This window comes from Rhinopithecus roxellana, chromosome 10 (assembly GCF_007565055.1).
Source record: "Rhinopithecus roxellana isolate Shanxi Qingling chromosome 10, ASM756505v1, whole genome shotgun sequence".
Lineage (NCBI taxonomy): Eukaryota > Metazoa > Chordata > Mammalia > Primates > Cercopithecidae > Rhinopithecus > Rhinopithecus roxellana.
The window spans coordinates 23,219,773-23,232,746 of record NC_044558.1 but is presented as its reverse complement, the minus strand read 5'-3'; the positions used below and the strand labels follow the sequence as shown (position 1 = coordinate 23,232,746).

At 39.7% G+C, this 12,974-nt stretch overlaps 1 protein-coding gene across 3 annotated transcripts in view; it reads right to left on the bottom strand.

The window, feature by feature from the left end:
- Nucleotides 1–12,974, bottom strand: part of ANO4 (anoctamin 4) — a 325,664-nt gene that overhangs the window by 144,162 nt on the left and 168,528 nt on the right. For all 3 annotated transcript variants that reach the window (XM_030939837.1, XM_030939838.1, XM_010357207.2), the window contains 2 exons: nt 9,968–10,068; nt 6,490–6,534 (listed from right to left, as the gene is read on the bottom strand). In XM_030939837.1, coding sequence (XP_030795697.1) covers nt 6,490–6,534; nt 9,968–10,068 — 146 coding nt within the window. The remainder of the gene's footprint in view (nt 1–6,489; nt 6,535–9,967; nt 10,069–12,974) is intronic.

The window sequence follows — 12,974 nt, the reverse complement described above, 5'->3', positions numbered from 1 at the left end:
TTAGTTTTTTAAAACGAGGATGAAAATACAAAAGCATTTTGTCCTTTTGCCTATATGCTCATCTGATAAGTTGTGACTGCATTGAATGTATAATGCAATAGGGTCCAGCATTCACCCTGTCAAGCCTCACCCAGGATCAAGTCAGGCAGAATGCATATGGGGGGTGGAGGTAAGGAGTAGTAATGATACTCCAGCTACAAGCCACCCATAACAATCAGATTTGTTACTTTGTAATCATATCTTCCACAGACTTTATTTGTAATATTTTGTGAAGCCAAAAAAAGGGCAGCCAAAAGATGATAAATTCCTTTTTATTGGATAGTCAATTTATAATGGCTATAAGCCTGTCCAAAGATAAGAGTGAAAGCAGCATTTAATAGACCAAGTACATGGATAAAAAGAGCATTAACTTTAAAAATACAGGTCTGAACTATATGAGTGTGCTTTATGAGAGTCAAGTGGTTTTTTAAAATAAGGATATTTATGAAAAAAGTGCTTTATTTCTCTGCCTGCTCAGAAACCTTGGAGATATTAATTCATTTATTCTTAGGAAATAGGTTTGTTTCAGAGATGCTTTCATGGATTAATAAAATTCAATATCACTGATATAAATGAAACTACAAGCTAACTTAAATATCCATATTTCATATGACAGGGGAATTTTAGGATATTGGAGGTCAGTGTTTCATTATTGATGTACTACTAGATGGCAAGTTGTATATATGGTCTTTAATTTAGAATATCAGAGCTGGCTACAAAGAAAAAGACACTCTCCATCATCTAAATCAGTCTGTTCCAATGTGAAATGAAGAGTTATGGTAGACACAACATTTTCTGACAACGTGGATTTTAAAATGTACACCATACCCTGGGCTTCAGAAAGTTACACATCCCAGTGATATCAGACTTAATTCTATGTCGTATGCAATGAAGCCTATTTTGAGAGGCCATTCTGAAGAAAGTACCTTTGTTGGGATTTCTTTTTCCTTTAGCTTGGCCCAGAGTCTTCCAGTACCTTCCAATGCCTAAATTCTTCTGCAGTTGTGATTTGCGCACTAGAAGTAGCATCAATGCTTTCAGGCCAAAGACTAGTATTTTGTAAGCTGTTCCTTCAGCTTTAGAAAGAAGGATTTCTCAAGCTCTTATTCACTCAAAACTTCTCTGCACACATGGAGAATATGTGATGGGTCATAAGGTCATACTCTCCGCTGCTTTCCTCCTCTTGGCTCCTGTTTTAAATCCTGTTCCCTCTTTCTCCTTCCTCTACCATGAAACTTATCAAAGTAGCAGCAAACCCTCCTTGCCTCTGATTCATCCAGCCCTCGTCCTTCCTCCACTGGCTGTAATTTGTTTTCCATTATCCTCCACTCTGTAGTGATGGTTCTCAACATGTGGTCCAGGATCAATAACATCAGCTTAGGCGTCACTTAGGATCTTCATGGAAGTGCAAATTATCGAGCCCCACCTCAGACCTAGAAACCCTGGGGATGGGCCCAGTGATTCGTGTTTTTAAAAGCCCTCCAAATGATCCTGACACACATTTGAGAATCACCACTCCATGGAGACTGCTGTCATGGAGATTATTGAAATTTCTAAATATCCAGAATTGATTCTCATCTCTGATTGATCACCAGAAGCTGAAGCACAGCCCTCCTTGTGGAATCTCATTCCTGGTGCCTTTGATACTACCCTCTCTTCATTCTCCTTCTACTTCCTAACTGTTCTTTTTCATTCTCCTCAGGTGTCCCCCCATTGCATTAATGCAGATTTTCAAAGGAATTGCCACAGGCCCTCTTCTCTTAACTCTTTACCTCTCGTCCAGGGAAATTCCATACACTCCCCTGGCTAAGGTCATGGCTTCTATGCCGTTGACTCCCACAATGGATTCTCCAGCATTACCACTCTCTTCAGCTGCTTTGCTATCAATTCCAAAGGCCTTTAGGACACAAACACCTCAAAAATCTACTGTGACTTGTAATACAGAATTAATTTTAAAAAGTCAACTTCCTCACCACACTTGTATCTCCTCTCGATTTCTAGTCTTCTTTTACCTCCAACAGTATTTTTCCTAGCCCTTAGGTATAAGAACTTCATTCTCCTCAACTCTGAATGTCCAAATAGCTGCTAAGTGCCAAGCCCTTTTGCCTATATTTCACAATCTTTCTCACATGCTTTGCCTTTTTGCTCTGTAGATTACTTTTTATGTATCCAGGGGGCAGAACTCCAGTCAAAGAATGAAAGTTAAAGAGACAGAGATTACAGCTTATTATAAGGAAGAACTTTGTAATAGTCACAGCTGCCCACAGATGGGCTAGGGAGTTTACTGTCTCCAGAAAAGCAGAAGTTTAAGTCTCTGATGAGTGGTTGGACTTGGTGGCATTTAATATCCCATAAAACCTTGAGATTCTATAGTTCCTTTTATCACTCTTTTCTTTTAAGCCCTCATTGTTTATCCCCCCCACCCTTGTTTGAGCAAATGTTTTCATCCCAAGGCTGTGTCTGACACTTGAGGCAGACCTGGTTTTTCTATGATTCTTTTCTTTGTGATTTCCTCTCTCCCTACTCCAATTCTCACACACTCATGTGGAGATTCATTCGTTCATGCACTCCATCTACTATGTGCTTGGTGCTGGAAATACAGAATTGATGAGTCATCCTTGTCTTCAAATATCACCCAGGTATGGAGCTAGACACATACATCATAGATTACAGCACAGGGTGATGAGGCCATAGGATCCCAATGGAAAAGCAGAAAAGAGATCATTTGACCTGGGCAAAAGCAAAAATACTGAGTTTTGAGGACTGAGTAGACACCACCTTGGTGAACAATAAAGGAAAGGATCTTCCAGAAGGACCGCTATATGCAAAAGCACATAAACCCATGTGAGCATAATATGTATTTGGAAATGATGAGTAAGTAGTTCAATATGGATGGAGCAAAGAGTGGTAGGAGGGAAAAGATGGGTAAGGATAGTTTATAAAGGGCTGTAATTAAGCTAAGGCTTTTAACCTTATTGTGATCACTCTATGGTGGCCACCCAGTGACATAAGTCAGATTTGCTACTTAGGAGATGAACAGAAGAGAGTTTGGAAGTGGTCAGAAAAGAGGCAGGAAGATAAACTGATGTTTAGGCAAGAGGTGATGGGAGCTCAGCTAAGTCAATGGCAGTGGGAAGGAAGAGTAATATATGGACTTTTAGAAATATTCATCTGCACCTGCAGAATTTGAGAGACTGATTAGATGAGGGAGCAAAACATCCAAAATGACCCTTAGGTTTTTTTTTTGTTTTGAGACGGAGTCTCGCTCTGTCGCCCAGGCTGGAGTGCAGTGGCCAGATCTCAGCTCACTGCAAGCTCCGCCTCCCGGGTTCACGCCATTCTCCTGCCTCAGCCTCCCGAGTAGCTGGGACTACAGGCGCCCACCATCTCGCCCGGCTAATTTTTTGTATTTTTTAAGTGGAGACGGGGTTTCACTGTGTTAGCCAGGATGGTCTCGACCTCCTGACCTCGTGATCCGCCCGCCTCGGCCTCCCAAAGTGCTGGGATTACAGGCTTGAGCCATCGCGCCCGGCCGGCTTTTTTTTTTTTTTTAATTACATTTTTAGAGATGGGGTCTCACCATGTTGCCCCGGCTAGGCTTGAACCCCTTGGCTCAAGTGGTCCTCCTGCCTCAGACTCCCAAGTATCTGGGACTACAGGTGTGTGCCACCACACCTGGACCCTTAGGTTTTAAATTAGGTGATTGTGTGGGAAGTAGAGCCAATGCCTGTATAGAAAATATAAATGGAGAAAATGACTACTTGGCAGATAAAATCAGAGCAGAATTAGTGGACTAGTTGCTAGAGGACAGAAGAAAGGAGAGACTTAGAGATGGATAAAAAATTCAGAAGCACAAAGGAAAGAATAGAAGAATACCCTTATATCTTTGCATAAGGATCTCCTTCTAAATATTACATGTAATAATTACTAATAGATACTATTTGTGCACATCAACTACATACTAGGCACTAAACCTCACATAAACCATACAGGGTAGAAATTAATACTGTTTTATAAACGTGAAAAACTCAGGCTCAGAGAAGTGAAGGAACTTGCCCAAAGTCACCCAGTGCCAATATAGGTTTTATGATCCCAATGTGCTCTGTTCTACATATACTGACTTAGATGACTTGGCAAATCCAGACAAGAATAAGACCTCTTCCCACCCTACATTCTTTTTTGAATCTAGAATATATTTCACTGAACAGATTGAAACAATATCACATACAAACTTGATATTTCCACTTGGCCATCAAAGTTGGGAGAAACATCTCTTCACCTTGCTGTTTCCTTCAGGTTTTCTTTGATTTTGGTTTTTGTTTTCCCCTCTCATAGTCAGTTAAATCCTTAATTTAATGGCAAGATGGAGCTTGGCCTATCATACAGACCAATGGTTTCCAAAACATGATCCCATGACCAGCAGCATTAGCTGAAGCTGGGAATTTGTTAGAAGTGAAAATTCTCTATCCCCACTGTCGATCTACTGAACAAGAAATTCTGGGGCTGAGGCCTAGAAATCTGTGCCTAAACAAGGCCGCTAGGTGATTCCGATGCCGGCTGGAGTTTGAAAACTATTAATAAAGGCTAAACTGTTGTACCAGGATTTTATAGATGATTATAATGTGACAAGGGAGCAATCTAAACCATGGTGAATCCAAATGCCATATCAACTGTGTAACGAAAGAAGAACTGCTTGCTCACAGGTAATTTTTGAGGAACGATATTTTCATTTCTTTGGAGGTCAGTTCTCACACTGTAGTTCATTGAGTGCACATGCATTTGAGTGAATCCATCAAAATGTATCAACTACTCTTTTATTTATCACACGACATAGCTTATAAAGAGAGGGAACTAGAGTTCTAAATTTCATAGAGTTGAACTAACTAGGATTTTCAGAGAAATTTACTAGTTTCCCAGTTTAACCATCAGCTCAGTTCAGGGTGAATGAAAACATAAGATCAATTAAGATTTTGGAATTAGATTCTCCAATGATCACAACAGAATCAAATTAAAGAACATCATCATTGATGCATTCCCCTTCTCCCGAGCTCCTCAAAAAACAACAAGGAAAAACAAGCTTTGGGAGGATACAAAGTATAGTAAATGCAATCTTCATCTGGTGGGATTTTGTTTTTTTTGTTTTTGTTTTTTGTTTTTGGCAGAAAAGAGGGTAGGAAGGGCACCTGAGTGAGGCTATACATCTGCATATGTTATTAACAAAATATTACTAACATAGGAGGACCCCGCTCATGAAGTCAAGTAGCCAGCAGCTAAGGATGACTATCTGCACTTCAAGCTTTCAAATTACTTATAGTGGAGGGAGGAATTTTTGTAGAAAAAATTAACATTGGCCAGGCATGGTGGCTCACCCTGTAATCTCAGAACTTCAGGAGGCCAAGGCAGGCGGATTGCCTGAGGTCAGGAGTTTGAGATCAGCCTAGCCAACATGGTGAAACCCTGTCTCTACTAAAAATACAAAAATTAGCTGGGCGTGCTGGTAGGTTCCTGTGATCCCAGCTACTGAAGAGGCTGAGGTAGGAGAATTGCTTGAACCCAGGAGACAGAGGTTGCAGTTTGCCGAGATCTGCACTCCAGCTTGGGTGACAGAGAAAGACAAAAAATAAAGGAAAGAAAGAAAGAGAGAGAGAGAGAAGGAGAGAGAGGAAGGAAGGAAGGAAGGAAGGAAGGAAGGAAGGAAGGAAGGAAGGAGGGAGGGAGGGAGGGAGGGAGGGAGGGAGGGAGGGAGGGAGGGAGGGAAGGGAGGGAGGGAAAGGAAAGAAAGACAGAGAAGAAGAGAGGGAAGGAGGGAAGGAGAGAGGGAGGGAGGGAGAGAGGGAGGGAGGGAGGAGGAGGGAGGGAGGGAGGGAGGGAGGGAGGAAGGAAGGAAGGAAGGAAGGAAGGAAGGAAGGAAGGAAGGAAGGAAGGAAGGAAGGAAGGAAGGAAGGAAGGAAGGAAGGAAGGACATCTATGCCAAATTTGTTGGGATTTTTGATAATTTATCTAATAGAACGGCCTAAAAAGAGGGGGTGAAGGATAAAAGACTGCACATTGGGTATAGTACACAGTGCTCAGGTGATGGGTGCACCAAAATTTCAGAAATCACCACTAAATAAGTTATCCATGTAACCAAAATCCACCTGTTTCCCAAAAACTATTGAAAATTTTTTAAAAAAGATAATGGGCTAAAAAGCAATAGTCCCAGCACACTTGCAGATGAATGGCATCCTCCCAAGTGGGGAGAAGTCACAGGGAAGACTCTCAGAGAGGGACATTTTCATCTTTTTTTTTTTTTTCAGGCTAATCAGACACAGCTGATTTTAAAATGCGCATAGCAGCCAGCTTTCCCATGTGACACAGGCTCATCTTCCCCAGCTTATAGCTCCTTGTCATTGTTGGAGCACACGGGCCAACAGAAAGACAAACACCATCAGGACACAGCGTGCTACTAACCTGCTCATGAACTTGTAACGGCGGGGCAGGTAATAGATTTTTCTCCTGGAAGAACAGCAAAAATGAAGCCAGTCGAGAAGAAAACCCATCGTCAGTTACAGTTTGAACTAGCAAGGAAGGAAAGGAGATTGAAGATAGAAGCCTGTAAGAGGTGAAGAAGAAAAAACTAAAAAGAGATTAACAGCGAGAAATACAGTGGGAACACAGGGCATGCGTTTTTGAGTCATGAAATCTTATGCAACAGTTTTCATTGGTATTTCTTCCTCTACCCATTACCATAATTTTTTTTTTAGTGGTTGCTCCTCGCCTGCAAAGCATGTGCAGTATGATAATTTGGAGTGATTGGTATTTGCACAGCTTCAGCTGAAGTCAGCTTTTTTCCCCAGGAAAATGCAAGGATGGAAAAAGAGAACAACATACATAATTTAATGGGCATGCTATTATATTAACTAATATTTATACAGCACTTTAAGCTTACACAAGACACTTCTCTCATGGTATAGACATATATATTTATTTCACAACCAGTATGGGAAGGACACTTACTTGTCAGCATCAACACCCAGCTGTACATAACCACACTGGGCACACTGGCTGACCACTGGCCCTGGTTGTAGGTGAATTAAATAGGTAAAATCAAGGAATTCTGGAAACTTTTAAAAAATCAGACTTATTCTGCCGATTGCTATATATCTACCTTTAAAAAATGTTAAAAATGAAAATACTTCGTGTAGTTTGAATGGACAGTACATGAATTAGATTCTTTATTAAAATGCAACCTCCCTTTCCATATTTCAGGCTTCAGCTGAAACTGAATGGAATAATAATGAAACAGGTGCATTTTATGTATATCCTGAACTGTTACTGAACTCTCTCACTTCTGTAAATGGTAAGTTTATATACCACCAATTTTTTTTTTTTTTGCATATTCGTGAAAGCTTTAAAACATAGGCAAAACTATAGAGACAATAAAAAGATCAGTGGTTGCCAGAGGTACAGGTCAGTGGGAGAAGGAATGTAGGTGGAACATAGGAGACTTTCAGGGCAGTGCAGCTATTCTGTACGATCCTGCAATGGTGGATACATGATATGCCTTTGTCAAAACCCACAGAACCACACGCACATAGAGTCAACCCTAGAGTAAACTATGGTCTTTAGCTAATAATAATTTTTCAATATTGGTCCACCAATTTTAACAAATATATCACACTAATGCAAGATGTTAATAATAAAGAAACTGTAGGCTTGGGGAGAAGGGGACAATATACTATACTATATTGTATACTATATTGGAACACTAGGTATCTTCTCAATTTTCTATAAACCTAAAAAATTCTCTAAAAAGTAAAGTCTATTAGTTAAAAAAAAATCCATGGACATATAGGTATTTAAGAAGCAAGTTTTACTCTAATTTCTCATAAGAAACCTATTCCTCTATTTCCTTTTAAACATTATAGGGATAAAAATCCATGGAGACTAAACTTGGGATTCAGAAGTACCGTTTACACAAAATTATGAAGATTCTTTGGGCATTTAAATTCAGCCAAAATGATGTTTGTACATTTTGTTGAAATGATGTAGTGGGAGAATTCCTCTTTTGGAAATGTATGTATCTCCTTAGACTAGAGTTATTTGTCGGAAACTGTGGACACAATAATAGCAAAAGTTTTAAATCCATCAGGTTGCAACAAGCCAAGCTTAGTAGGTAAAACCACATTAATATTAATGAGGTCAGTAAGTGTCACACATTAACAATATTTTCTTCTAAAATTATCATGCAAGAATTCCTATATCTAAAAAGATTATTGTTCACGTTCTTTTTCATTTCATTGTGTGGTTCACGTTCTCTCAAGTGCTGCTTGGAGGCAGCACATTTCTGCTATGCAGTAGGCATGCAGAAGTGTTATTCATGATGCGGCCAGACCCTTCAGATATAAAATTCTTTGCAGGTAGTAAGAGAATTTGCTTTGTATTAACATTGCTCAAGTTTCTATAATCTCCCTGGGTTCTATGTTACAGAAGTGTGTTCTGGCAGAAGGTTTTATGAGATTTGTTTATACTGGAGAGGGGTGTATAAATTTCTATCTAGACATATTTTGTAGGGTTTTCTTTCTTTCTCTTTTGGTTCTTAGGTATGATATGGTATTAATCCACATTAAATACTTATTATATCATTGATAAATATTTGGTTTTAATTGTTAGAGTATAAAAATTTTCAGTGGAATCTAAACTGACATTCCTTATCTCTCCCTAGTGGATATATACATATATACACACACACAGATACACACACACACAGACACATATATTATATATATATGTATTCCTTTTTTTAATCCTTGAATTCTCAGATTTTCTTTTTAACAGTTAAATACAAAAATAAATCATAAGATCAGAACTAAATTTATTATGCATTTTGAGAATTTTGTCTCCAGGAAAACAGATGCTAGAAATCCCAGCCTCTATTTTGACTAGGTATTAGGACATACAGGCCAATAAACAAAGAAGACAAGATGCACTGCGGAGATATATTACAAGCCTGTGAATGGAAATTGCCCTTCTCTAAATGTGTTCCTAACCCTTCTCTCTGTCTCTATAAATGTTCTTTGTCTGCACAACTTTCTACAGCTCATTAAGAGACAGACTGTAGAGCTGGTACCAATTTGCCTCATTTCTGCCACCTAATGTGGTCTTACTGGCAAATTGCAAACCAAAAGTACGTCATTCTTTGAGTCCCTTCAGAACTGTCCTTGGGACTACATCCATCCACCTTTTTAGACCCACATATCTTGGCATTTCCAATTTCAGTTTTAATATTTTATTTCTATGTAGCAAATGCAGATCACTTTTCCATAATCCATAGGGAAAATAAAAATATTCATTGTGAAATGAAGGTAAATTAATCCTTTTAAATAACTAAGGAATATAAACAAAGTATTTTCAATTCCCCTTGGAACAAATATCAATATTTGTGTTTACATAGTATTTATGACTTTAAAATTTAAAAAGTTTTTTTTTTCTTTTTTTTAAAAAGAAGATCACATTGTCATGAAATTTCTTGCACTTGTATCTACAGAAATACATTTTAATGTTTTTCTGGAAGGGACTGGTCAGTAAAGAACATGAAAATACGGCCCTGTGCAACTGCTGCCTGTGGTCTGGCTGTTCAAAGCAGTAGTATACAGGACTTCTAAAAATGGCACTTTGGAAATATAAATGCCACTTGGAAAATGCTTCTTTATTGCAGGCACTGGAAATATCTACCTGCTAAGAACTGAATTAGCCAGAATTTTTCACAAAAAAGCCATGAAATCATTATTGGCCATAAAGGCTTATTTGCGTATCCTAAACATTTGAAAGAGTCCCTCCTCTAATGGCCTTCCAATCTGCATTTCAGTTTTATTTGTTCTGAGAGAGGAGAACATTAGATTTACAGTGAAGCAGCAGAGAGAGTGGAATAAAATACATTTCCACCTACCTGAAAGGCATTCTTACATTCATTTGTTCTGCATATCTTCCAAGGACTTCCCATGGGGCATGCAACTTCACAAAGATAATGTCACTATTTATTAGAGAGGACTGAAACAGAAAAAAGAAACTAAATTGAAAAGTATATTCAAGGCTCTCACAGTTTAAGTTGAGTTGGAACTTAGAATGCATGGACCTGGACAGAGTTTATGATTTGGGGCATTCTTCAGCAATAGACCAGACCCTTCCAAGTGCACGTATTCATTTAACAAACATCCCACTGTGTGTGTGGCACTCATGCCCGCTGAAGACCCAGCTGCAAACAAGAGAGGTATGAATAACATTTACATTCTACAAAAATGTTAAAGAAGATAGGCAAAAACAAGTTGAAAAGGAAGGATAGGCCAGGCGTGGTGGCTCATGCCTGTAATCCCAGCACTTTGGGAGGCTGAGGCAGATCACCTGAGGTCAGGAGTTCAAGACCAACCTGGACAACATGGTGAAACTCCGTCTCTACTAAAAATACAAAAATTAGCTAGGCATGGTGGCAGGTGCCTGTAATCCCAGCTACTGGGGAGGCTGAGGAGGGAGAATCGCTTGAACCCGAAAGGCGGAGGTTGCAGTGAGCCAAGATCGCACCACTGTACTCCAACCTGGGCAACAAGAGCGAGACTCTGTTGAAAGAAAGAAAGAAAAGAGAGAGAGAGGGAGATAGAGGAAGGAAGGAAGGAAGGAAGGAAGGAAGGAAGGAAGGAAGGAAGGAAGGAAGGAAGGAAGGAAGGAAGGAAGGAAGGAAGGAAGGAAGGAAGGCTGGCTCAGATAATAATGAGTGTTCTGAAGAAGGAAGGATAAGCTTAGATGATAATGAGTGTTCTGAAGATAAAGTAATAAGAGAAACAGTTATGGGAGGGGGCTACATACTCATTTGGACAAGGGGTCAAGGAAAGTCTTCTCTGTGGAGGTAACATGTGAGCTGAGACCTAAGGAGGAGAAGGCACCAGCTGGGGAAAGAGCACAGCATGAGCGCTCTGGGTGCAAAGGCCCTAAGCTGGGAAGCTGCCTGGTATATTGAGGGAGAGAAAGGAGAGCAGACGGGCTGAGGTGTTTTAAGGAGGGAAGAGTGGCATCAGAAGAGGCTGAGAAGGTGAGCAGAAGACAGAATGTGCAGCGGACTTTATTCTAGGAACACTGGGAAACCACTTTGATTTAGGTTGTCAAAGATCACTGTGGTTGTTTCATGGAGAATAAATGATAAGGGAGAAGAAGGAATATTCTCAGTCATCCAGGCAAAAGCAAAAGTTGATGGTGGAGATGAAGCAAGCCAAAAGATGTGAGACTGCAATCTGAGTGGGTGCCTGGCAAAGCTTTTTCAAAGAGCTGTGTTCTTTGGCCAAAGACCTTTGCCTCCTTTGGGGCTTTTTATCAACCTAGAACGTAGGGAAGTAAAACTAGGACTTCACACCCCGATAACCATCCAACAGATTTTGGTCTATGCCTCTGGCCAAAAGGACATGAAAAACCAATTAGGAGATTTCTCTTTGGAAGTCATTTTCCACAAGGAGGAGTCAGTTGTAGAAGGAAAGTGAGAAAATACGAGCCAAACTAGTTTAAATTAGTAAAGTGGCCAATTACTAATCCCCATCTTTCTCATATAGGGTTGATCTGGACTGTATGGCATTTAAGTTTTTAGAGTTTAGGAATGTCGACAGATATGTTAGGACTTTGTGCTTTGTGACTAGACTTTCCTTATACTAGTATTGCATAACAGTCCTTTGTTGGTTCTTGTTGTTGCTTTTGCACAACTGACAAAAATAGAAGCTCAACTTTTTCCTCTAGCTGGGGTAAATATGCACTATGGGAAATTGTTTTCAAATTGCAGATGGATGTAAAGTTGTAATTCATTTATCATACTTTAATTCAGAGTCTTTTTGACCTGAATTATAAACATTCAAGGGTTATAAATATTATACGTGTATAAACTCATCAAGATATTATGAAAATCAAACTGGCATCAACTGCAATGTTCTCAGAGACTGGTGTGATGCTGAATTTCCCAAGGGTAGGAAGGCCAGGGCCCATCAGTAGTGGCAGGCACTCTCTAATATTGTCTGAAAAGTCTAACTTTCTAGCAGTTCAGGCTGAAATGAGGTTTTATCTTCTGGCTTGGGACAAGAGTGCCCTGAGTATAACCCTCCTGATAACAAGGAATATTTCTGTTATTCACAGTTGAATCCTTTGGGCCTAGCACAGTGCTTGGCACAGAGGTATCACACACCCAATGTTTGTCTAATCTATGAACATGATTAGTGAAATGTGGGCAGTTAGACCTGGCCCAGGTGAATACTGGATTCCTGTGAAGCAGGCAGTGACTGTCAATAAAGTGACTCTTAGAGTGAACACTGCAGGTTACTGCAAATGAGGTGCCTGTCCAGGGAGTGGACAGACCAGTAACAACCGAAAATGCGATGGCCAAATGCTTTGTCTCTTTGTAAAAACTGCTTTCCTCTGTTCAGTAACCTATTATGGTCAGTCCTTCTGGCACAGCTGTTTAGATCCGGGTATGTAAATGAGCTCACAGGCTGTGATGCCCATACAGAACATACAGAAACATCACACACACACAGTCAGTCCTGCCCCATTTCATGCCTGTGGATGCAATGATGCCTTGGGGATCTGAGATGGTCTCACAGCTTTTCAGCTGAGCATTTGTTGGACTTTAGAAAAGATTGCTGCTTGCTTTTCAATACATAGTACAGTTTTCAAAGTTATAAAGCAGAAGAAAGACTGTATTTCCTAAAAATAGTTCTTTTTCTTTATATGAAGATATACTTCAGATCTGGGAAGGCTTTGTGGCTTCCTAAGTTGGAAATTTTAATCATGATAATGGGATTTCTTTAAATTCACTTAGCTTTCTTTTAAGGTTCTATATTCACTCATCTTCCTATGAGAGAGTAAAATTGTGCAACACAGAGGATACTATATGGAAATGTGATTCACTGAATTAAACAAATGATTTA